The sequence below is a fragment of the Suricata suricatta genome, chromosome 8 (assembly GCF_006229205.1).
Source record: "Suricata suricatta isolate VVHF042 chromosome 8, meerkat_22Aug2017_6uvM2_HiC, whole genome shotgun sequence".
Lineage (NCBI taxonomy): Eukaryota > Metazoa > Chordata > Mammalia > Carnivora > Herpestidae > Suricata > Suricata suricatta.
Window position 1 is genome coordinate 126941801 of NC_043707.1, and position 26088 is coordinate 126967888.

The 26088-nt window shown below is 41.9% G+C and overlaps 1 protein-coding gene across 5 annotated transcripts in view; it reads left to right on the forward strand.

The window, feature by feature from the left end:
* EIF4G3 (eukaryotic translation initiation factor 4 gamma 3) overlaps positions 1–26088 on the forward strand; it is a 151151-nt gene that overhangs the window by 101007 nt on the left and 24056 nt on the right. For all 5 annotated transcript variants that reach the window (XM_029948756.1, XM_029948757.1, XM_029948758.1 and 2 more), the window contains 10 exons: positions 4574–4720; positions 5174–5410; positions 6634–6738; positions 8965–9097; positions 11951–12045; positions 14510–14603; positions 16051–16168; positions 18476–18696; positions 20149–20267; positions 24244–24416. In XM_029948756.1, the coding sequence (XP_029804616.1) occupies positions 4574–4720; positions 5174–5410; positions 6634–6738; positions 8965–9097; positions 11951–12045; positions 14510–14603; positions 16051–16168; positions 18476–18696; positions 20149–20267; positions 24244–24416 (1442 nt within the window). The remainder of the gene's footprint in view (positions 1–4573; positions 4721–5173; positions 5411–6633; positions 6739–8964; positions 9098–11950; positions 12046–14509; positions 14604–16050; positions 16169–18475; positions 18697–20148; positions 20268–24243; positions 24417–26088) is intronic.

Consider the following 26088-nt stretch of genomic DNA (forward strand, 5'->3'; position numbering starts at 1 on the left):
TTAACCTGTTGCTATGCCTTGTGTTCGTGTGAGTTTGGCTTGTCATAATTCATTGAGCTGAAACTTAAATCATTAAAAACGTAAGCAATAGAGGGGGAAAAATTCTGTGTGCCCTTGAGCTCTATTTTATTTTATTTATTTTTTTTTTTTGGTAATGTTTATTTTTGAGAAACGGAAAGAGTGCAGGTTGGGGAGGGACAGAGAGAGGGAGACACAAAATCTGAAGCAGGCTCCAGGCTCTGAGCTGTCAGCCCAGAGCCCAGTGCAGGGCTCGAACTCACAAACCACAAGATCACGCATGACCTGAGCTGAGGTTGGACACTCAACCAACTGAGCCTTCCAGGTGCCCCTCTAATGTTTCTTAAAAAGTAAAAAGATCTGGGGCGCCTGGGTGGCTCAGTCAGTTGAGTGTCTGGCTTCTGCTCAAGTCATGATCTCACGGTTTATGGGGTCAAGCCCCGCATCAGGCTCTATGCTGACAGCTAGCTCGGAGCCTGGAGCCTGTCTTCAGATTCTGTGTCTCCCTCTCTCTCTGACCCTCCCCTGCTCACACTGTCTCTCTTCCTCTCCAAAATAAATAAAACATTAAAACAAGTTTTTTTAATTAGAAAAAGTAAAAGAACTAAAGCAAATATGGCAAAATACTAAGATTTAACAGAGTTGGGTGATAAATACTTAAACGTGCACCGTATTATTTTATACTCTGTAAGGAAAGAAATGGAGTTTAGCTCATTATTTTTTTAAGATGGATGTCTTTGGGCCAGTATTGGCCAAAATTGAAATGTTAATATGTCTCACTAATGTCCGTTTAAGCAAATTTCTTTCCTTCTATTTGCTATTCTACTGTTTCTTGTGAAATCAAACAAGAAGGATCTACTCTGTGAAACATTTCTCAGACTTTCTTGCCAATGGGCACTGTTTTGGGTTTGTTGTTTTTTTTCCCAAGATAATCATAAATTTGATAAATGACACCTCGCAATTGAATAAGAGAAATTGAAGACAGTGAATAAAAAATTAAACTTTCATGTAGGGGAGGTGCTCTCTTTCTGTCCACTGTATTCATTGAGTTATTTAAGTAACTTGATTGTCCTTGTCAATGTGTCTTATCAAGACACCACAGGTTGAATTGCAAGGTTTTTGACCTGATTCATGATTGTGAGAAATGTGTAGAACTGTGACGCTTGTCCTGGATCATCAGTGTTGGTCACCCCATGTAGCAGAATCTAGTTATGGCTACCTACCCAGCTACACAGTATAGCCATGAGTTGTAAGAGTGAGGATAGTGGGAATGATAGCAGTGTTTTATTTGTGGTAGATGCTGAACTTTTACATCTGACTCATTTGATCTTCACAACTATTCTATTATCCCTATTTCCCTTACTTCTCTGAAAGTTAGGAATTTGTCTACATAGGGCTTTTATACTTCTAAAGGATTCGAGCACTAAATGGTAGAATCTTAAACAATCGACTAGCTCAGTGGTCCTCAACCGTGGGTGGTTTTGTTCTTCAGGGGACATTGGACAATGTCTAGAGACATTTTTGGTGATGGCTGCTAGCATCTTAGTGGGCCAGTTTTCTCTTTTTGCAGAAGAAGAGACTGAAGCTTAGTCTGCAGTGTTTCAAATATCCGATCCTTTTCTGTGACTTCCAGAGTGCTTCCACTAAACCTACTTCATTAGATGCTCGACGTGCTCTGGGTTAGACGCAGCTATTGTGTTTCCCTTGTTCTAGAAGATGACACTGAAGCCCGGGTTTCAGTCGCCTTTAGGGGCGCCTGGGCGGCTCAGTTGGTTAAACATCCAAATCTTGATTTTGGCTCAGGTCATGACCTTATGGTTTGTGGGGTCAGGCTTGTCAACATGTGGTCTGCTTGGGAGTCCCTCTCCTCTGCCCCTGCCCTTCCCCCCAAATAAATAAACATTTTAAAGAAAAGAATGATTTTGTTTAAAAGTAAATATATGTATCTTCTGTTCCTATTTTTAAAGTTTTTTATTTTGAGAGAGAGAGAGAGAGACGGAGAGAGAGCTTGAGCAGGGGAGGGGGAGAGAGAGCTTGAGCAGGGGAGGGGGAGAGAGAAAATCCCAAGCAGCTTCTACACCAACAGACATGGGGCTCAACCCCACAAACCGTGAGATCATGATCTGAGCCAAAATCAAGCGCCAGACGCTGAACCAGCTGGGCCACCCAGGCTCCCTTCTTCTGTTCTTTAACCCAACATTTTCAACATAGCCTTCCCTGTGGGAAAGTCCTAAAAGGTTTAGCTTTTTACACTTTCCCTGTGGGGAAGCTCACCCTTGCCTTGTGTCATTTCTGCTTGTTTCCTGTAAACCAAACTGTCACAAGTTATATTTATTTAATCTTTTTGATTCATTTTAGTTCTGGTCCCTCTCATCGTGAGACAGCGGCTCAGATTTTCCTACTGTTGTCCACATTCTCTCCGTTTTCTGCACAGTACAATCCGTAATACAAGAAACGTCTCTTTAGAGCTGATAGAGTGCGGCCTAGGTGATTTTTGTCTTACCGGTTATTCCCGTAGGGTTAATACAAACGATACTGGTAAATCTCCCAAAAAGCTGGGTAGATCTGGCTGGTTTTCTGTGTTCCTAGCAAACAGTAAGCTGGAAATAACTGCTGGTTTTTTCTTCTGCTGATTTTTAAAATCTTTCGTTTGTCCTGGAATCTCGGGTCATGTTGTTCTGTTATATACTACCTTGCTTGTGGACATGCTTTTTGGTTCTCTTTTGTAGTGCGTTGTTGTGTGCTCTGGGACCTAAATAGAGTCCACTTTTGGCTTTTGCTTTGGAAAACCTTTGCTTTCGTGTAGCATTTTTCTTTTCTTTCTTTTTTGTTTTTAAATTTAGTCCTTTTTTATTTGTTTTTTTTATTTTTGAGAAGGACAGAGCACAAGTAGGGGAAGGGCAGAGAGAGAGGGAGACACAGGACCCAAAGCAGGCTCCAGGCTCTGAGCTGTCAGTGAGATCATGACCTGAGCTGAAGTCAGGTGCTTAGCCTGCTGAGCCGCTCAGGGGCCCCCGCATTTCTTTTCTTGAAGGCTGATTAAATGCCTGCTTTCATGTGCAATTGTGAAGTAGGCCTGCCTGATATGATCTGCAGTCATTTGCATTTTTATGTCCTGAATTTAGGTATAAGGGCATCTTAACTTTTTTTTTAATGCATGTCAAAAAAAATTTTTGGTAATCTTCACCCTCTTCCTGAGTTAGTATTTCCTGCTGGGGGATAAAAAGTGTAATAAAACAGTTGCCCTCTTGGTTGATTAGAACTGAACATGCTGAGGCACCTGGCTGGCTCAGTCAGTGGAGCATGTGACTCTTGATCTCGGTGTTGTGAGTTCGAGCCCCACGTTGGGTATAGAGATCACCTAAAAATAAAATCTTAAAGAACTGGTCTGCTAGATGGTCTTCGATGTGTCATAGGGAAGCTCTCGGGGAGTGTATCCATCCGTTCCAGCACAGACCCAGGTAGCATCACAGCAGTCCGTTCTCGGGAAGCTTCTCTAGCCACTCAGCCTGCATCAGCAGCTCTCCCAAGTCCATTGTGGTTGGTAACTTTAACTTGTTTGTGAGAATAAGTACAGGGCATTCTGTTTTTTACCAGGTTCTCCCATTAAACTTAGGGCAAAGACCATGCATTTCAGAAGTTTGGGACCCACTTTGTGATTCCAGAAAAATCATTTGCTGTGTTACACAATAGCTGTTCAGAATGGCACTCCGGGGCATTTCAACTATAAAATGGCATATTTTAGTCAATCATTGCACCAATTCACTTTATTATAAGAACGTCTCTGTGTTTGGTTAAACACAGTAACCTTTAGGATGCCAGCTATTGCTGTTACTAGAAAGCAGTTATGAGACTGGATTGGAAACCTTGTACACATCCTGCCTCCAGTGGTCTACCCCAGTCCAGTCTGGGTCTTCCTGTGTATCAAAAGAATGTTTCTAAGGTAGCCATTTTTTAGATTGAACTTTTGGAAAACTAGTATTTTCTTTTGGCACATAAGGATAATCAGTAAATGTAGTATATTGATAGGCAAGGTAAGTATCAGCATCACAGCTATGACGGCCCCCTGAAGATGATATCTCAAAAATCCTCAAGTTGGTCCCCCTCATCTGCTTTTTTTTTAGAATAAGGATCCTACCCACAACAGTTTTCCTATAGCCATGAAATTGTCCCCTGCTTTATGTCATTTCTGTTTGTTCCTTTAAACTTACTACCGTGGTAATAGAAAAACAAAAGTAATAACCCTATAGGGTTACAAAGGTCTAAGTAAGAGCAGAGTCATAGATGTTATAATATTACATGGATTTCAAAGTCAACTAGAGGCACAATCAGCCATGAAAGATACAGTACACTTATATGAGAGGAATGTATATCTTTTCTGTATAAAATTTAAGACATCTTACCACTAAGCACAAACTGCCTGAAGCTAAGTCGTGTACCTCTTTTAGATGCTTTCCTGTAGTTCAGTTAGCCTTATTTTGTACCATGAAGAAAATAGGTATTTTGAATGTCTTAAGTAATCTTGATGTTTTTGCATTTTCCTGTATGGATGCAGCTGAAAGTACCCATGGCAGACAAACCTGGGAACACAGTGAATTTCCGGAAGCTGCTCCTGAACCGTTGCCAGAAGGAGTTTGAAAAAGATAAAGCAGATGATGATGTCTTTGAAAAGAAGCAGAAAGAACTTGAGGCTGCCAGTGCTGTGAGTATTTTCACAGAAAAACAGTGTGCCTGTGCTTCTGAGTGTTATCAAATAGAATTTTCATGAAACCAGCTACATTTCCCTGTTATTTCAGTAGATGTCTTGCAGCCTTTTTTTCATGTGGAGATATAATATTGAGTTTTAGGGGAGTGCTTTATTTCTTTTCGTGCTGTTTATTTGAGCAACTCAGCCTTCTTAGACAGGAATTCAGAGCCAAGCTTTGAGAGAGGTCACTGAGTTCCAGAAAGCTCCTGAAATAGATGCAAACTTTTGGGTGTAGTTCAGTTTTTCTGAGGAGTAGAGTAGGTCTACGGTTGCTGTCAGATTCTCAGAAGGTACCCCTGACCCCACCAAGGATAAGACTGTGAGTCAGAGCCAGCATGTTCTTAGCATCTCTTGGGCCATACAGTTGTCATCATCATTATGCTTCTACTGCCATTCCTTATATAACAGCCAGAGGAGAGGACGAGGCTTCACGATGAGCTAGAAGAAGCTAAAGACAAAGCCCGGCGGAGATCCATTGGTAACATCAAGTTTATTGGAGAGCTCTTTAAACTCAAGATGCTGACGGAAGCCATCATGCATGACTGTGTGGTGAAGCTGCTGAAGAACCATGATGAGGAGTCCCTGGAGTGCCTGTGTCGCCTGCTCACCACCATTGGCAAAGACCTGGACTTTGAGAAGGCAAAGGTAAACGCCCACGGTCTCTGAGGCAGCCAGTGGGGCCTCGGTCGGAACTGTGGACAAAAGTGTTCCATCTTGCCCCAGTGGTCTGGGCTGCTGCGTTTTCTTCTTTTGCCCTTCGCATTGTGACCATGTGGCCCTCGAGCTCCTAACCACTTTTCCATCCCAGGCAGAAGTGAAGAGGGTCCCAGATTAGATGAAAGCCAATTTGGGAATTGTTCAGGTTATTTGTCTCTTGTCCTTTCTCCATGTGACCATTTCACGGGCCATTTGTCTGTATAACAAGTAGTGGGCAGAAATAAGAGGAGAATCGCTGCTGTGGGCAGGATGGAGGGTGCTGCTGAGGTGAAGACCTAGTCGTTTTCTTTCTCTCTTAAGTTTGTTTTGAGAGAGAGAACCAGTGGGGGAGAGGCACAGTCAGAGGGGGACAGAAGATCCGAAGCAGGCTCTGTACTGAGAGCAGCGAGCCCGACGCGGGGCTCCAACCCATGAACCATGAGATCGTGGCCTGAGCTGAGGTTGGACACTTAAACTGAGCCACCCAGGTGCCCCAGAGCTAGTAGTCTCCTTAGATACATGTTCTAATTAGCAACAAGGCTATCTAACCATAACAAAAGAAATCATTAAAAAATATTGTGGTTTAAACATAATGTGCCTTCCAAATTAGGTGTAGGAAAATCAGAACTGCTTCAAATAAATAATGTCAGAAATGTTTCATAACATCTGAATCATCTGGGATTATGTTTGTTTGTGACAGGAAATCCCACATATCAGTGGTGTAGGCAAGTTTGAGATTTATTTCTCACTCATGTAAGTAAAGTTCAGAGGTAAGAAGTCTGAGGCAGGTCTGGTGGCTCAAAGGTGATAAATAGTCTAGTCGTCCAGCCTGACGTTCTGTCATTCCTAACGTGTGGCCCTTGTCCTTATTATTCTCAGCAGAGAAGGTTGGAAATGGGCAAAGGATAAGGCCTCCTCTCTCTTAAGGAAGATTCCAGGGGCTGCATTATGACACTTCCATTTATATTCCGTTTACCTGTAATCAGTCAGATGACTGCAGCCAGCTGCTCAGAATGTGTAATCTTTATTTTGGGTGTTGTATGCTTAATTAAAAATTGTACCACATACCTTTTGGCTGTAAGTTGTGTTCGTAGACCATTTAAAAATTCTGAATGGAAAAATTACACTTGAATTCCTCAGTCAGGAATACTGAATAGTTTTGTCTCTTGCAGCCACGTATGGACCAGTATTTTAATCAGATGGAGAAAATTGTGAAAGAAAGAAAAACCTCCTCTAGGATTCGATTCATGCTGCAGGATGTGATAGACCTAAGGCTGGTAAGTAAGAAAATGTATGCCAACTACTCCAGTCTTTTATTTTGTTTTTATTTTTTAATGTTTTATTTATTTTTGATACAGAGAAAGACAAAGCATGAGAAGGGGAGGGGCGGAGAGAGAGGGAGACACAGAGCTGTCAGCACAGAGCCTGACACGGGGCTCGAACCCACGAATGTGAGATCATCACCTGAGCCGAAGTCAGAGGCTTAACGGACTGAGCCACCCAGCACCCCATTCCAGTCTCAGAGGATTTGGGCTGGAGAGCATGTCCTAGTATTTACATGGGTAAAAACTTAATGCTGCAGGAAGGCCTCCCTGAACCTGAGTGGACACACTTCCAGGACAGAGCTGTGTGAAAGGACACAAGGCATATAGACCTGCCTGTTAGACTTCTTCCCTCTAAGCTAATTCTCAAACCACATTGCCATTTTTAAATCAGCCCTTCTGAATTAGAACTGTGTTGAATTAAATTTAGTCTTAGGCTACTAAATATTCAGGAGTCCTCGTCTTCAAAATGATTCCTTTTCGTTTGCCTGAGCCTCAGATTCCTATTCTCTAAGATGGGGATGTTGCCTACCCTGCACATGTGCTGTAGAGACTCAGTGAGATCATCATGTCTGTTGTTTTTCCTGTATTTCCCCCTGTGCTGCTGCTTCTCGTGTCTCGTAACATGTGCAGTGTTTACCGCTTTTGTCTCTTCTTATTTTACCTCCTACAGGGAATGTACTGTGGCTGACCCTAAGCTAGAGAACGTGGATGCAGGTCCTCAGGTCCTGTCTCTTCCCTGCCCTGTTCCCAGACCAGAGAGCATTGATGGTTCTTTATCTTGCTAAGGTTAAATGTGACCTCACAATCCTTTTTATTACCAAAGCCACTACCAGCTAGTCAGAATTTGTGTGCTGATTTCAAACCTATTTGCTCCTTGTTTCTAGCAAATGTAAATAAATACAAAAGACTTCTTCAGGGGTGCCTGGGTGGCTCAGTCAGTTGAGTGTCCAACTTGGGCTCAGGTCATGATCTTGCTCATGGGTTCAAGCCCCGCATCAGGCTCTGTGCTGACGATCAGAGCCTGGAGCCTGCTTCGGATTCTGTGTCTCCCCCTCTCTCTGTCCCTCCCCTGCTCACTTCCTGTCTCTCTCTCAAAATAAATAAAAGTTAAAAAAAAAAAAAAGACTTCTTCAGCCATACCCTCTACTACTTCTGTTATATCAGGTGTCGGGATTATGGTGAGAAGGAAAGGGAGAGGTATAATTGTAAGGAGTGACTTGTCCTAAATAGGATAACCAAAGGCCAGAGAGGTTTTGCAGGATATCAGAATGATGATATAGGAGGATGAAAAATGCTAGTCATCCTTGATTTAGTGCCCACATGGAGTCTGATAGGAACTAAGTACCAATAACCCAGATTAAGGCAAGGCCAAAGAATTCTGAGATTTCTTGATTCCTCTTCTGGTTCCTCTTTACAAATATTCAAGATGATTTTTTTTTTAAGTTTATTTATTTTGAGGTAGAGACAGCACAAGTCAGGGAGGGGCAGAGAGAGACAGGGAGAGAGAGAGAATCCCAAGCAGGCTTTGTGCTGCCAGCACCGAGCCCGACATGGGGCTCAAACTCAGGAAACTGTGAGATCATGACCTGAACCAAAACCAAGAGTTGGACACTTAACCAACTGAGCCACTCAGGTACCCCACAAGATGATTTTTAAAAAATACATTTGCAGGGTGCCTGGGCAGCTAAGTTGGTTACTCATCCAACTTTAGTTCAGGTCATGATCTCTCTGTCTGTGGGTTTGAGCCCCGCATCAGGCTCTGTGCTGACAGCTCAGAGCCTGGATCCTACTTCAGATTCTGTGTCTCCCTCTCTCTGCCTCTCCTCTACTCACACTCTGAATCAGTCAATCTCTCTGTCTCTGTCTCTGTCTCTGTCTCTCTCTCTCTCAAAAATAAACATTAAAGAAACTTTTTAAAATACATTTGGGCCAGTCTTTCACTCTAGCTTTTTATTCATTGGCCTTTGGAATGTTCGTTATACAGGAGTTCGGTGCTGAGTGAAATGAACTCAGTTCTTCAATCTCAAGCTGCATGTACTGCCATCTGTAAGACAGAAGAAAAACTGCTGTACTACAGTTCTTAAGTGTATTTTACACTTTTACGGCAGTGAGAAGTATAAACATTTTTTATGTCCATTTTTGTTTTCTGGGTGATAATGTTATTTTCTCCTTTTATAGTGCAACTGGGTGTCTCGAAGAGCAGATCAAGGGCCTAAGACTATTGAACAGATTCACAAAGAGGCTAAAATAGAAGAACAGGAAGAGCAAAGGAAGGTCCAGCAGCTCATGACCAAAGAGAAGAGAAGAACAGGTGAGGCTGGAGTCCCCGGGGGTGTTAGGGAACTTGGGAGACTGAGGGACGAGGTTTCAGCGTTCTGTATTTAGGTATGAAATGACATCAGGAAGAATAAACTGAATGATCGAGTGGTAATTAGGAAGAGAATGCAGGATGAAACATGGTTTTTTGGACTACTTTAACGTCAGTAATCAGCCAGACTCACTGAGCGTCTTCTCTGTGCTCGGTATTGGTGCGGGCTGTCACAAGAAGGGAAGATATCGTTTCTTTGCTCTGAAAGCTTACAGTTGACCTGCGAAGGCAAGCTAATACAGCGCACATTTGTGAAGTACGTGGAAGATGTTATCAAGTATGAAATGTATTCTCAATTAAGATTGTTAAACTTCAGAGGAGGAAGAGAAAGATAGGAAGCTGGAAGAGATCTTTATTTGAGGAAGGCACACTTGAACTGGGTCCGGGTGGGATGGAAACTATTTGGAAGGAAAGGAATAATCTTAGTCATGAAATTAAAATAAACATATATTGTAAAGAGGCATAGACAAACCTGACTGAAGTAAAATGTAAGTAAATGTTCAGAATCAGTGGAAAATGTTTGTCTGGAAGAATGGAGCCAGATTAAGGACTGATATCTTAGTAAAGTGCCAGTGTAAGGCTGTGAAGAAAGCGGTAATGTCCTGCCAGATGTATGTACATGAAAGAAGTCTGTTGCTTTTAACACAGTGAGTCAAAGGGGAGCACTGAACTTGGAAATGTTGCTCCTCCTGAAATCCTGGTTGTAATAATAATTGTAAAGTGGAAGAAATAGGAAAAACTGTGAAAGGTGAAATGGAGGACATTTTACACCTGAGAAAGTAGAAACTCCATTGACTGAGTTAAGAACATTGGAAGAGGAAACCTTCTTCAGAAGCAGTGATCAGTGTTCTCAGGAGCCCCTTGATCTTGAGAGCAGGAGAGCGTCCTGGGGGGAAGGCTCACTTGTCCGGCCGGCTCTTGGCCGGCAGTCCCCGCAGCTCGTGGCAGTGCTGTGGGTGGGAGCGTGGACTCGAGTCAGGTGTGTGCGTTCGAATTTCAGCTCTCCTGCCTCCTAGCGGTCTGACTGGCCCAGGTCACTTAATCTGTAAGACGAATCTGATAGTGGCTCCTAGGATTTGTGTGAGGGTGGAAAGAAGTGCAGTGTGTCGAGTGTTCAGCTTAGCAATGGGGGCACAGACCGTAGAGCTCGTACTGAACATATGAGAGCTGAATCCTCCAGGGAAGAAAGTGTACATGTAAGGTCCGTGGGACGCCGTGCTTCCTCGCCTCCCTCTCCCAGTACCTAGCGCAGTGCTTTTCACGTAATGACTCTTATTTATTATTGAACTAGATAGAGAACCCAGTCCATGGAAGATGTCTACAGAGGACTAAAGGAAGAAGAGGACTCTTGGAAAATTGACAGATAAAGAACAACTGCAGAGGAAGGAGTACTAGGATATAAGACACAAACAAGAAACAAGTTTGTTCATGCTCAGTGACCTCAGATAGCACAGAGACAGCCACGTATGTGAGGGCCAGAGAAGCTTTTAGGAAGACAGTTTGGTCGTCTTTCTTTCAACACGTACACATGCCCATCACCTAACAGGAGACACAAAGTAAAGGCCCTCCCTTCGTGCAGCTTTACATCATACCTGGGGGACAGGCAATAAATACTCAAATAAAATACGTAATTTTGTCTGATCGCTTTTTCTAGAGAAAAAGATAACGCAGAGAGGGAGAAAGCAGGTGATGCCAGGCTTGGTGGGTACAGGTGCGATTTTATTTATTTATTTATTTAAATGTTTATTTTTGAGAGCATGCGAGTGGGGGAGGGCCAGAGAGAGAGGGAGACAGATGATCCACAGCAGGCTCTGCGCCATCAGCACAGAGCCCAGGGTGGGGCCCAAACTCCCCACCATGAGATTGTGACCTCAGCCAAGGGCATATCTTAATTCATGAGGGAATTAAGCCAGGGGCCTATCTGGGAAAAGGTTTTTAGGCAAAGGGAATTGTAAGTAAAAGGCCCTTGAAGTAGCATTTTCAGGGAATAGCAAGGAGACCAGTGTGGCTGGAGCGGAGAGCATAGAGAGCAGTGGAGGATGGGGCCTGAGAGGCAGGTGTCCGGATTAATTAGAGCTTGGAGGCCATTTGTAAGGAATCTGGGATTTTATCTGAGTGAGATAGAGAGATTGCAGAAGTGTTTTTAAGCAGAGAGGTGATAGGACATGATTTGTTCTTATTTGGGGCTTGCTGACCGCCATGATGCAAACAGTGAGGGTAGAAGCAGAGAAGCTGCTGAAGACGGTTTTGTTAGGATCAAGGAAGTGCTGCTGGTGAAAACCAAAGTGGCAGTGTTTGTAGTCATAAGAGCTAGATGCTGAATATGTCGAACCGACAAGATTTGCTGACAAATTGGGTGCCAAGTGTGAGTGAGAGAAATAGGAGTCAGGGTTTTCTGCTTGAGTAGTCGATAGGTTGGAGAAACAGGTGGGTTGGGGTGGGGGGTGGTCCAAATATACTGTGTCATTTAACACCATTAAGTGAAATAACTTTCTAATAAATAATTTCCATCCGAAGTGTTATAATCATGAACTATATACATTAGATCTGGCCCTTCTTTGTCTAGCACCAAATCTGTTCGTCTTCTCAGTTAATGTCCTCTCGGTCAGGCATGTTCCACGGTAATTCTGTGTGACGTGTTCATGTTGTAGGTATTAAAAAGACTGTCAGCAGTGCTTTAACGGTTTCTTTTTCCTTGATTTTGATTGGAGCTGCTGAGTTGAAAATAGTGCTCACTCTTTCATTGTCAAACTGACTTGAGTTTACGAGAAACTGACTCACTCTGTCTCCCTGCAGGTGTCCAGAGAGTGGATGAAGGTGGATGGAACACCGTACAGGGGGCCAAGAATAGTCGGGTACTAGACCCCTCAAAATTCCTTAAAATCACTAAGGTGAGTCTGACATTTACAACACAGCTTAGTATCAAGCTGAGAACGGGACTTTCAGAATTATTTCTTGCTCCTATAAAATAGCAATGTGGCACTGTTTATGGGGGAATGGTTTTGTAAAGCAGATCTCTGCTACAAGTCAGTATTTACCAGTGTATTCTTACATACTCGTCCTGGTGGTAGTCCTTTTTATTTCTTGGAAGGTTTACTAAGGGGGAAGAAACTAGCTTAATTCTTTTTTTTTTCTTTAATTTTTTAATGTTTTTTATTTATTTTTGAGAGAGAAAGAGTGAGACAGAGTGAGCAGGGGAGGGTCAGAGAGAGAGGGAGTCACAGAATCGGAGACAGGCTCCAGGCTCTGAGCTTTCAGCACAGAGCCCGACCCGGGGCTCGAACCCACAAACCGTGAGATCCTGACCTGAGGCAAAGTCAACGCTTAACCAACTGAGCCACCCAGGCACCCCGAGTCTAGTTTAATTCTTAATGTTAATCAGATGCTTAGTATAAGAGATAATAAAGATATTTCAGAAGCTATTGTCAATTATAAGCTTTTATACAATGTATCCTTAGCTCTGGGGAAGAAGCATTCTACCTATTTAAGCCTAACTTGAAAGGAATTAACAGTTTGCCATGTCCAAGGCCTAGTAGAAATCAGGAGGACCCACTGTTAGAAATCATTCTGTGGTAAAGACTTAGTACTTTCCTCTCCCTTGAGAATCCACGGATGGTCCGGGGAAAGAGGTTTCTCTGGGAAGATGTTGTCAGAAGTTGATCATTCGTAAGTAGGGTGAAGAACTTTGGAGAACAGAGAAAGTGGCATTGTCTATTATAAAAGTAGAAACTTCTACAGCCCAGTAGGTATACAGATCATTTACAAGTCTGATTTGAACCTTCCTTGTGTAATACACTTTCCATGGTTCTGAAAACTGGCAGCCCGCTGGTAGGATACCACAGACGATCTAAGACTAACACGGAAACATCAGATGAAGGAAGGTAACTGACAGAAAGGAAGAGAGTTTGAGAAAATTGGAAGAAGATGGGCTGTCGTTTGCATCTTCATGTCAAAGTACTGCTTCAGCATTGAGCATTTGCTGTCTTCTTTCTTGATTTTAATCAGCTGGGATCCTATTCTCTGAGATTCTGGTACATTCTTCTAGTTGTTAATGTCTCGGGGCACGGAGTCCATTGCTGAATACTGCTCGATTCCCATCCACTTCTAACACGAGATGGTTTTAGCCAAAATCTTACGCATTTAGAGAATTCCTCCAGCGTCGGCCCCAACATCTTTGAAAATGTTATCCATGCTGAATAACAGTGTTTGTGTTTTAAAATACTGTTTCTACCCACAGATACTATAAAAAAAGAATAGTGCTGATACTAAACTACAACATTATTTCCTGAATATTCTTAAAGATTTTAAGGTGTTTTTTTAAGTTTTATGCATAGTCAGTTATACTATGGATACTGTACTTAAATGCCCTAGAAAATGTTCAAAACCAGTAGACAAATGCATTTTTAACTGGGAGAGATTTGTGTGAAAGTGTCTCATAGAGCTAGGCCTTGCTATTAGTGCATTAACGCCTGTGTTACGAAGAGCTACATTGTACCTGACTGGTGCTATGTGTTTTCTAATTAATATTACATTGTAATTCTATTCACTTGTGCTAATGTTGTTTTCCCTTTAGAGTCTGGCCTCTTAACTTCCCATCTGATACTATATTTGCTTTTTTCTTATTACCCTATATTGAATGCTGCCATTCCACTTCTCCATCCTTAGTCCCCACCTATATCAGGCTTTGCTAAAATGTGAAATCTTTGTGCCTTCTGACCTGTTTTATGACAGTGTGAAGAGATTAAGGAGTTAATTTTGTAGTTTACACAATTCATATATTCCTTTACTTCTTTTTTAAATCACTGGGCATTACTGGATAAGAGGAATGATTAGAAACTGCTTACATTTAGTCAAACGGCACATCATCTTAGAGGACCTGAATGCGTTCTCCTGACCAGTGGTTCTAAACTACTCTCTGGAAGCTGGATTCCAAGCAAGTAGTTCAGGGGGCACCACAATGGTACTTGAATATGGGCGGCTCCAGTTTATATTTCTTTTTTTTTTTTTTTAGTGTTTTATTTATTTTTGATACAGAGAGAGAGAGAGAGCATGAGCAGGGGAGGGGCAGAGAGAGAAGGAGACACAGAACCGGAAGCAGGCTCCAGGCTCTGAGCTAGCTGTCAGCACAGAGCCTGACACGGGGCTCGAACCCATGAATGTGAGATCTGACCTGAGCCGAAGTTGGAGGCTTAACCGACTGAGCCACCCAGGCACCCCTAGTTTCTATTTCTTAAATTGGCATTCCAAGCACTATTTTGGGGCTAAAGTTGGTTTTCACTGCATTGAAGGGAAAAAGAAGATTAAGCATTCTAGAATGTTGCCTATAATACTGGCTTGTGGTCACTTACATTACAGCCCACAATTGATGAGAAAATTCAGCTGGTACCTAAAGCACAGCTGGGCAGTTGGGGAAAGGGCAGCAGTGGTGGCGCAAAGGCAAGCGAGACCGGTAAGTGTGGTGCGTCCCTTCCCGGAACCTGGGTGTGGTCTGCTATTCACTGTATAGTGCGTTCCCACGTCATTTAGTAATGGCTTTAGGAAAACATCTATAGACAAAGCATGCCCAACCTCACTGGTGTCCCTCACAATATGGGTCTTCAGGTATTTTAAATATTGGAATTCTTTTAGTTCAATTAGGCTATTTAAGACTTTAATCTCTTAGGTTCCTTTGTTGTTGTTCACAAATTCAGTATAATTAGAAAATTACTGGGATCTCAAGTGAAGAGGAAAACTCATTCTGCTGAGAAAAAGAATTGTAAAAGAGAGTTGTAAAGGTCTTAGATTGAAATATTTTTCAAAATCTTTATCAAAAGTCAGATTTTCAGAGATTTGACCTTAGGACTCAAATGTTTATCCTAATGTAACGTTTAGTTTAGTAAACATTTAGTAAACTCAAATGTTCAGTCCTAATGTAAAGTTTAGTAATGTCACATCTTTTTTTGTTGTTTTATGTTTATTGGTGAGAGAGAGAGAAGAGAGACAGAGTGCAAGTGGAGGAGGGTAAAGAGAGGGAGAGACACAGAGCGTGAGCGGGGGAGGGTCAGGTAGAGAGGGAGACACAGAATCCGCAGCAGGCTCCAGGCTCTCAGCTGTCAGCCCAGAGCCCGATGTGGGGCTCGAACTCATGAACTGGGAGATCAAGACCTGAGCTAAAGTCAGATACTTAATCAACTGAAGCACCCAGGCATCCCACAAACACATCTTCTTAAAGCTGAGGAAATGCAGTAGAATGTAGAAGACATTAACGTTTTATAAATGGTAGAAGAATAAAACTTCTATGTTAACTTGCTTTCCGTATTTCCCTTCTACTAAGTAATTTTGACCTTTGATTCTTTAAATTTCATTTATTTATTAAGTTTATTTATTTATTTTCAGAGAGAGAGCTAGCAAGGGAGGGACACAGAGAGAGAGAGAATCTTAAGTAGACTCCACACTGTGAGCACGGAGCTCAGTGTTGGGTCAGTCCTACAAACCCTGAGATCATGACCTAAGTCAGACACTTAACTGACTGAGCCACCCAGGTGCCCCTTTATTAGTTAACTTTTTTAAGTGCAGTATTTTGTTTTGTTTTAGCTTGTCTCCCTCCTTCCTTGTCTACCACGCCCGTCCCCTTCCCTGCCTAGGATAATTTGATTATGTTTTTAAAGCATCAAATGGTTGTAATGAACAAAGATTTCTAAAAAAAATAATTTTTTTTGCAGACAAATTCCTTCTAACGTCATGCTTCTAAGAGTATAGTCTGTGGACCAGGAAATTGGCATCACCGTATTAGACTTGTAGGAAATACCTAGTCTCGACCAAAACCCCTTTCCTCCCTAAAGAGGCAGATGAATTAAAAGCTCCATTTTAGTCATGTGATTTGTATTTTTCCCCCCCTCAATCCTCAACACCTATAGATGCCTTACGGTCAAGTGCTTCCAGTTTAAACAGATTCTCTGCTTTGCAACCTCCAGCACCCTCAGGGTCTACATCATCTACGCCTTTAGAGTTTGATTCCCGACGGACCTTAACCAGGTATGAAGCCCACTCTCCACGGTAACTGAAGACGGACCTACTAGTGGATGTCCGTTCTCTCTCCCTCACATGATGCTCACACATATTATGATTATCATCTCTGTGCATGGATTCCTTTTATCCCTAAGGTTGACTTTCTTTTTCTTTTCCTTTTGATCTTCACATTCTGTAATTTCCGAGACAAGAACATAATTGGGTGGTAGATTTGGGATGGGGTGGAAAGGACGGGCAAGTTACCTGGCAAGTATATAATAGTTTGTTTCTTTTTGAAGATTCTTTTCTTAATGTTTATTTTTGAGAGAGAGACAGAGACAGAGCACAAGCATGGGAGGGGCAGAGATAACAGAGACACAGAATCCAAAGCCGACTCCAGGCTCTGAGCTGTCAGCACAAATCCTGACATGGGGCTGGAACTCACAAACTGTGAGATCATGACCTGAGCTGAAGTCAGACATTTAACCGACTGAGCCACACAGGCGCTCCAGTGTAATAGTTTGCTTCTTAAGAAAGCCAGACCCATCCAGACATCCTGGAGGCGTGTGGAGGGCTTGCTAAACTAAGGCCTCAGGGTGCTCTGGGCAAGCTAACACTCGGAAGCATGTCAATTACAGGGCCTGACAGCCCACCCTTCTATGTCTCTGCCTCACTGTTCTTCAAGTTCTCTGTGAGGCTGTCCTTTGTTTCTCACTATTCTCTGTACTGTACTGCCTTCCTTTCTACTTTCATTCATATAGGATTGATACAGTCAAGTGCTCTGTTGATTGGTTTATAAGGAATGAAGACCTGTAGTATAATGGCCGAGAATAAAATTTTTATTTTTCATTTTCTTAAGATTTTATTTTTAAGTTATCTCTACACCCAGAATGGAACTTGGACTTAGAACCGTGAGATCAAGAGTCACATGCTTTACTGACTGAGCCAGCCAGGCGCCCCTCAAAATTTTTGACATAAGAACTTTTAGAGCTATAGTTGCTTTAAGCTCTCAACCTTTCTCTTTTTATTATTGTAGCCAATTTGGCCAGGTAGACTTTCTGAACTATGTTGCTGTTCTCTTGCCTTCTACAACAAAATATGCTTAGCACAGTTGAACATTTAGTCACGGCTCAGCTGGTCATTTGTGCCATTGAGGTATTTGCGGCTCCTTGCCCTGCCATAGATTTCCCCTGATGGCTCTGCGTTTTGAGTAATTGTGTCTGTTCTTTCAGAGGCTAGAACGCTTCCGTGTGTCTTGTCCTTTCCCTGCTCTTCCCATTTCCTGCTCCTGACCTGCTATGGGCCAAGGAGCTACTTGCCCAACTGGTGGGAACTGTCCAAAAGAAAGACTAGGAAGATAGGAAAATTCTCTCTTAAATAAAGCATGTGACTTTGGCCATTTAAAAACTACTACTTTGGGGCACCTGGGTGGCTCAGTGAGTTGAGCATCCAACTTTGGTTCAGGTCATGATCTCATGGTTTGTGGTTTGAGTCCCGTGTCGGTCTCTGTGCTGATGGCTCAGAGCCTGGAGCCTGCTTCAGACTGTGTGTCTCCCTCTCCCTCTGCCCTTCCCCTGTTCACACTCTGTCTCTCGAAAATAAATCAACATTAAAGAATTTTAAAAAATAAAAAACTACTACTTTTACTTGGTTCTCAAAATATTCTACTTATATTTGAAGTACCTGAATAAATATCATTGTCTAATTTCTAAGATAGTGATACCATGTTTGCTGGGTACTCTTGATTTCTCTTGCTCTTTTAGATCATACATTCATCACTGTCATCTTTATTAAAGACTTAGGGGCACTTGGGTGGCTCAGTCGGTTAAGCGTCCGACTTCAGCTCAGGTCATGATCTCGTGGTTCGTGAGTTCAAGCCCCGCGTCAGGCTCTGTGCTGATGGCTCAGAGCCTGGCGTGTGCTTCAGATTCTGTGTCTCCCTGTCTCTGCTCCTCCCCCGCTCATGCTCTTTCTCTGTCTCAAAACTAAATAAACATTTAAAAAAAATCTTTTTAATTAATAAAAAATAAAACATTTAAAAAGAAAGACTTAAAAAGCTAAAATAAGGAATTGCCATCGCATTTTAAAATCTTAAGTAGTACTCCGTTAACATGTGTGAAAAAATCTAAAGCATACATAACAATCTCTGAAAGCACTGATTTTACTTGTTTATATTATTATCATCTGAAGTAGAATTGGTGCCTCACATATCTGAAGTCATTCAGTGTGTGAACATTCACATACGTTTAGCAAATCTTAATGTTATTTTATAATTTGAATGCATAGTGGATGGGGTGGTCTTTCTTCTGAAAAAGTGCATTTTGTCTTCTGAAGTCGTGGAAGCGTGGGCAGGGAGAAGAATGACAAGCCCCTGCCGCCCACAGCAGCTCGTCCCGGGACTTTCATGAGAGGTGGCAGCAGCAAAGACCTGTTGGACAACCAGTCTCAGGAAGAGCAGCGCAGGGAGATGCTCGAGACGGTGAAGCAGCTCACAGGAGGCCTGGACGTGGAGCGGAGCAGTGTGGAGGCCGACCGAAACAAGGCCCGGGAGTCAGGTCAGAGCCCTGATGCGTCCTGGGGGAAGAGCGAGGCCTTAAATGTGGAGGGACGATGGAGAGGAGACTCGTCCCTGGTAGATACCAGAATCATCACATGATGATAACGTACCAGCATCTTAAAAAGGCATCTTTGTAGTTTTGTAACACCGGTTTCATTTCCCAGGTTATCCCTTTACAGCAATTCGTACGTTTTCCCCATTCTCTCTTAAATGTGATGGTGATGAGGGTCTCTTGCTGTATATTAAGCAATCTGAATTTCTTAATATATTCTCAAAATAACCCCTTACTGTGCATTAGAGTGCGTGGGCTTTGTAGAGCCCTCAAAGAAAATTCTGGCATCCAAAGCAAACCAAAGAGAAAATATCAGATTATCTTCATCTTGGTAGCATCTGTGGTCTCTGTACATGTTTAGCTTGTATATCATTAGAGGCCCAACTTAGTTAATGCTCTGAAAATTACCTCATTTACATAACCTATCTGCGTTTCTGTTTCCTCGTGTGTTATATGGAGGTAGTAAATGTGCCCACCCTCTAGAGTTATCATAAAGATTAAATGAGAAGTCTATACAGGTAAACACTTAGAACTTGATCTGATAAATACAGATTTTTCAAAAGGTATTAGATGTCATGATGATGATGATGATAACAATGAAAAATAGTTTAAAGATAATTTTCAGCATCTTTAAAATATTAATCCTGAGGTAATATTGGTTGTTTATAACATTTTTATAGCTTTCAAATTTGTTTCACTGTTTAAATTATGGCTCCTAACTATAGTCTTTAAACGGACTGAGAAGCAAATTGAAATGTCTTCTCCCAGCTGATAGACTTCAGAGTTTTAACTTCAGGGACCCGTGGCTTTCCGACAAGTACAGACTGAGAGAACCGCTCTGAAGGAGACGAGCAGAGTTCTAAGGGGGCACGTAACAAAGGAGCTTTCTGGAATCGGTGCAGAGGGATATCAGGGCAGGCTTCCTTCAGGTCTGATGAGTAGGAGTTAAAATAGATTTACAGGAAGGGACGGGTATGGGGCAGAGAGAGAGAGCGCGCTCCAGCCAGGAGGGGCCCCGTTACGTGTTCACGCAGCTGCCGAGGGCTGCGTGGTGAGAGCCCGCCCGCGCTACGGCTCCGCGTGCGCTGTGTCACTGTGTCACTGAGACGCTGGAGAAGAGTCAGCATGCAGAAAGGGCCGCCAAAGCTCTAATTGTAAAAGTTTGCCATATCCCTATATTCTTTGAACTGTAGAATATGAGGTTACTTAGTGCCTATCTGTCTATGCTAAAATAATTTCTCTTTTCTGCTCTAAGGTGTCTTGCTTTGTCAGATTTGTATCTTAATATTTTGATGGAAAAATCAGTGTAACAACAAATAAATATTGTCAACCATAATCCCGCCATCTTAATTATGATTTTTGTCTTTTTTACTTTCTCACTTTTTTTAACCTCATTAGTAGCCAAACCAGAAATTCCAGCAACATCAGCCCCTGACAAGGCTGCATTGTCAGAATCGGAGATGGTGAGGAAGTCTAAATCTATCATCGATGAATTTCTACACATTAATGATTTTAAGGTAAATGAAGTTTTTAAAAAAAAAAAAAAAAAAGGAAGGCAACAGCAGAAAGCCCTGTGGGAGAGAGATCCAGTACCTTGGCTCTGGTCTGAAGCACTTGTCTCTAAGACTTGGAGGAATCCAGGTCCCACGCAGTCTGGTTTGCACAATTCGGTGCGCTCTTACTAACTCTTCTCTTTTAAATTGATATTGGAGGACACAGATCACATGGCAGGAAGGGGAGATGACTACCATCCACTCCACAGTGGAAAAACCACATTGACTTCGATGTTCATGAGCAAAAATCCATACATCATCTTTATTAGGCATTCCTATCTGCCTGTACATTCCCTGTCATGATCTTCGCAGTCCTTTTATGGTCATTCTTGTATTAACTTTAAATTATGGTTAACATGACTTATTATTTCATAAGTGGAACCCTGAGGCACCAAAGAGTAATCGCACTATGTCTGGGCCAGACAGTCTCAGTGAAACATTCAAGACACAGCTTTGAATTTGTTATTCTTTAACCCTAACTTTCTCTTTGATCTTCATTTTAAGATGGTAGAGAATAAAATAGACATTATGCCTGACTTGGTGAGCCCTATAGACTAGTGGCAGAGACGGATCACAAAGAGTTAACTCAACAAATAGGTATTTAAATTGTAGTTATAGTAAATGCCAGTAGGCCTCTAGGATCTTAGGAGAGATCATATAAGACCTAGCTTAGGGATCTGGAGTCAGAAAAGTCTTAATCTAAATTATTAGATTACTTATTCTAAATTATTTGTCAGAAATATTAACTACTTTTGCTTTAGCATTATTTTAAGAATTCTTTCAAGTTTACTTGTTCTCTTGACACTATAGTCATCATTCACTTTCTATACGTAACAGGCACCTTGATTAACGATAGCGCAGCTTTCTAAAACCCTCAGGCCTTTGAAACGGACTAAACTTCAGTAGAAGTCCTAAGATATATTAATGATGAGGCAGTCAGTTGGAGAGGATGTACCAAGCTAATGAGCAACAAATACTTTGAAAGGAGAAAAGTATGACTCTGATGAATGGAGCCATAGGGAAAAAAAGGCCTTCATGACACGTCAGTGCAACAGGAGGACTCTGAAAGATCTTAGCCCTAGGCCTGGCCTGTGGTTTGGAAGAAGCAGAGTCAGTCGTGACTCCAGAACTTCACTGTGCAATGTACAAGGCAGATCTGCAGGTTGATGATAAGAAGCAGGTAATATTGTCAAACAGAGTGAGGACTTATTGTGTGCTAAGTGTCATTAGGTCATTTAATCCTCATAACGCCCTCCTGATGCTAATACTATTATAATAGCTTTTTTATAGATAACAAAACTGAGATGCAAAGATGTTAAATAACTTGATCTGAGTCATGCCTCTGATAAGTGGCCGACTCGGGATTTAAAACTAGGCTTCTAAGGGTGCCTGGCTTGCTAAGTCAGTAGAGCATGTAACTCATGACCTCAGGGTTGTAGGTGTGAGCCCCACATTGTGTGTAGAGATTACTTAAAAAGAAAATCTTTTTTTTAAAAAACAGTAAAAGTAAAGTAAAATTAGGCATCTAGCTTCAGAGCAGAGACTATATCTTATTACCTTTAAGATTATTAGTGTGTTATGCTAAAGGCTCACAGAGCTCATCCTAAGTAAAAGGGTCTCCTAGCATCTTAGTAGGTGCTATTACTATTAAAAATAATACAAATCAATATGTACTGAGCTTTCGTTTTGTTTGGCGGTGTGCAAAGTCCCTTTTTATTGCATTCCTCACAGGAACCTTATGACTGGAAGTCAAGCCTGAAAGATTATTACACTCCTGAATTCACAAAGTAGCAAGTGGCAGAGCCAGGATTCAAACCTACCTTTGTCTGGCTCCACACCCTGTTTTTTAGCTTCTGTGATAATATTGTTGCTGAGTACCTAACATGTGCCAGCCACAATTTAGGAAATACTGCCTGGTTGTTCTGTGGTGTATATAGTGAACAACATAGTCTATTTCTGTGGGTCACTTATGGAGCCGGTGTTCTAGGGGGAGACAGAGAACTGCCCTAAAGATAGGTCATAAATAACATACACGAAAAGAAAAATACTGTTTTGGGGCACCTGGGTGGCTCAGGTCATGGTCTCACGGCCCATGGGTTCAAGCGCCGCATCGGGCTCTGTGCTGACAGCTCAGAGCCTGGAGCCTCCTTCAAATTCTGTGTCTCCCTCTCTCACTGTCCTTCCCCCACTCATGCTCTGTTTCTCTCTGTCTCAATAATAAATAAAAACATAAAAAATTAAAAAGAAAAGGAGAATAATGTTTCAGTGCACAGAAGTAAAACTAGGTGATATGATAGCCAATGATTGGGCAGTCACATAGACCGTAGGGGTATCAATTTACCTGAATACTCAGTGAAATAAGAAATAGACCAGAGGAAAATCAGGGAGAAGACCAAGATTATGAATTGCTGTGATATTAGAAGTACCATAATACAGTTAGTTGACATTGCACACAGATTCAGTGAATAGATTCCCATTGTAAGATACTGGATCACGTCACGTTAAATACCAAAGACGTGCATTCATTTCCACGCTCTCCGGAAAAAGCATTATAATGATGATGGTCTTAAACTGAGGTAAAAATTCACAACTGTAATATACATAGGGAATAGACAGGACCAACATTCTGGAAGTTAGAAATTAGAAAAATAAGTGGTCATTTATTTAGCAGACTACGAATGCACATAAGTTGCAAATGGGGCTGGAAACAGAAGGGACTGATTGGTTTAAAAGCGTATATAAGAGTTTTAAATGATAACTAGGCCGAATGTTTCCAAAAATGTGAATGTTCTAAAAAAAATGAAGAGAGAAAGGAAAGGACTGATCTAGATTGAAGGAGTCTAAAAAGACATCATGCATCCTGACATGTGATGTCAGGTTTTCATTTGGATCCTAAACAACAACAAAAAGCAGTATTTTGGAGATTTGGGGACAATTGTGGAAATTTTATAGATCTACTGTTTGTCAGATAATATTTTATTGGCATTGTGTGGAATGTTAATTTTCTTACATGTATATTAAAATAACAATTGATGAATCTGAAGTGAAGTTCTATATGCGTACATTGTACTATTCAGTTCTCTGTAGTTTGAAAGTTTTTGGATAAAAAGTTGATGTGGGGGAGGCATTAAATATAGAAGAGCAGAGGAGAAATAAAGCATCACTGAGAAACCTCGGTGAGCCCTCCTCCCTTCTGCGTCAGGAGGCTGCTCTGTTCGCACGGATCTTCCCCCTCAGACGAGCTGCTCTCCGCAGAAGTGAACCAAAGGACTTTGGATTCAGACAGAGTTGAGGGAGCTGAGGGCAGGGAGGCACACTGCTGTATTGGTGACTCAGGAGCCTTGGCTACTAGGCCTCAGAGGCACAGACCTAGCCTGCCAGACCACCCCATGGCAAGGACCATTTCACAGGCCCCACCCCAAGAACTTCCTAAAGGGTTCTAGCCCTTAATCCACCCATATCAACTTCCATATGAAGGAAGACATTCCTCATTGAAAATCTTGCAGATATTAACGTACCTAGAATTATCTAAGTTGCCACATTGATTTGTTTGGCTCATGGTGATGAATTTCTGTTTCTTAATATACCATTTTCAGGTTTTTAAATGGTCATACGATAGGTAAACATTTTGTAGAAAAATACACTTTGACTCTGGTCCTTTGAGTGACCATTAATAAAATCATGTTAACCTACACACATTATCCTTCTTGAGATCCTCTATTCTTTTGTTTTTAAATATGGCTAATATTACCCATGTCAGCCTTATTTTACTGAGCTGTATTAATGTTTTAAAAAATGTATGTTTAAAAAAAATATGAATACTAGCTTGCTTGTGGAACTTTCTACTGACTTTGTCGTACGTAAAAGATTTTAAACTTATTGTAACGCTCTGGCAGTGGGATCCAGATGTTAGAGTAAGCTTTGTTTGTTCTTTGAACAGGAAGCCATGCAGTGTGTGGAAGAACTGAATGCCCAGGGCCTGCTGCATGTGTTTGTGAGAATGGGCGTGGAGTCCACCCTGGAAAGGAGCCAGATCACCAGGGATCACATGGGCCAGTTGCTGTATCAGCTGGTGCAGTCCGAAAAGCTCAGCAAACAGGACTTTTTCAGAGGGTCAGTATCCTCCACAGGAACGAGACTCAGTTATGAGGCTCTTGAGTAGTGGTTCTTTTTAAAAATACCTATATTTTAAAGTACTCATCTGTTTCCATAGAGTAAAATTATGTCCACTATAACGTATTGCTGCTGTGTAATATACTGACCATATGTTGGTGGATATAATGGCATTTTGTAGATTGTGCTAGGGCATAAAGGTTGTCTCCTGATTTTCCAAATCCTATTGTTTAAACCTGTGTTAAAGCATAAGTAAGGCGGCAGAGACCCCTTCACCGTAGGGAAACTCAGGCCCTCACCAGCCATCCCGTTTACTTGTAAATCCCTACATGTTCTTTGAGGGAAAAAAAACCTTTAAAAAATTTTGTTTATTTTGAGAGAGAGCACATGCACAGGAGGAGCAGAGGAAGGGAGAGGGAAAGTCAAGCCATCTCCACGCTGTAGGCACAGAGCCTGATGTGGTGCTCAGTCCCACAAAACATAAGATCATGACCTGAGTTGAAATCGAGAGTTGGACGCTCAACTGACTAAGCCACCGAGATTCCCCATAAAAGCTTTTTTTATGTGAGGAAATTTCTGGAAAATTGACTTAAACCTAAAAGCCTATCCTTTCAATATACCCTGATTATTTTGGCCTAGGGATGCTTATCTAAGTCCACTCTAGCCCAGGCGCAGAATGCATTTGTTAATCACTTAGTGTGTTCCAGGTTGGCTTCATTGTGATTCCTGTTGGCGGCTGCTTTGATGGAGTCTGGCTGTCACTAGTGTTGTATCCTCATTAGGTCAGGTTCTGATTTGTTTGTGATCATCACCTGTGCGTGGATTGGATTCTTTGTGGTACAGGCATAGAATGTTACCCAGGCTGAGGTTCTGCAATGAAAGTTTAAGGAGAAAATTGCATATGGTAAAATATATAGATATGTGTTGTTTTTAGGAGACATGGTGTGCAAATACAAACACAGAAACACACCCAACACTGCCAGGTGCCCATTCTCTAATTGATCAGAGCTAAGACCTCCTTGGGTGAAATGGCAGTAGAATTCTACACTGTTTTTCTCTGTTTCTTTTTTAATTTTTTAAAATTATTTTTGAGAGAGAAAGACACAGATCCAAAGTCAGCTCCAGGCTCTGAGCTGTCAGCAGAGCCTGACGAGGGGCTCAAACCCACGAGTCATGAGATCATGACCTGAGCCAGAACCAGACACTTAACCAACTGAGCCACCCAGGCGCCCCTTTATTTTTCTCTTTGTAAAGATTTTTTGCTAAGCTCATATTCTTATAAATTCAGTGCACAGGTGATGAAATGCCACTGTGTATCTTTCAGATATGGTCAACATCTTTGGCATAATCATTAAATGCCAAAGTTGAGTATGTTCAGTGATAATTATTTGATTTTGTAAGGAATGATAGTGTCTTTAAGGTCCTAGAAAGTATATACTTGCCCCTGGGATTATTACTAAGCTGTCTTTCAATAATAAGGTAGATTCCTGTGCTCTCAGTGAATGACTAGATTTAGGCCATCTGACCTAGTTACCTTAGTAAGAAACTTTGGTAAAAGTTGCTGTGATTGTTGTCCTTTAAGGCCAAGATGTGGGGCACCTGGGTGGCTTAGTTGGTTAAGCATCCGACTCTTGATCTCAGCTCAGGTGTTGATCGCAGGGTTGTGAGTTTG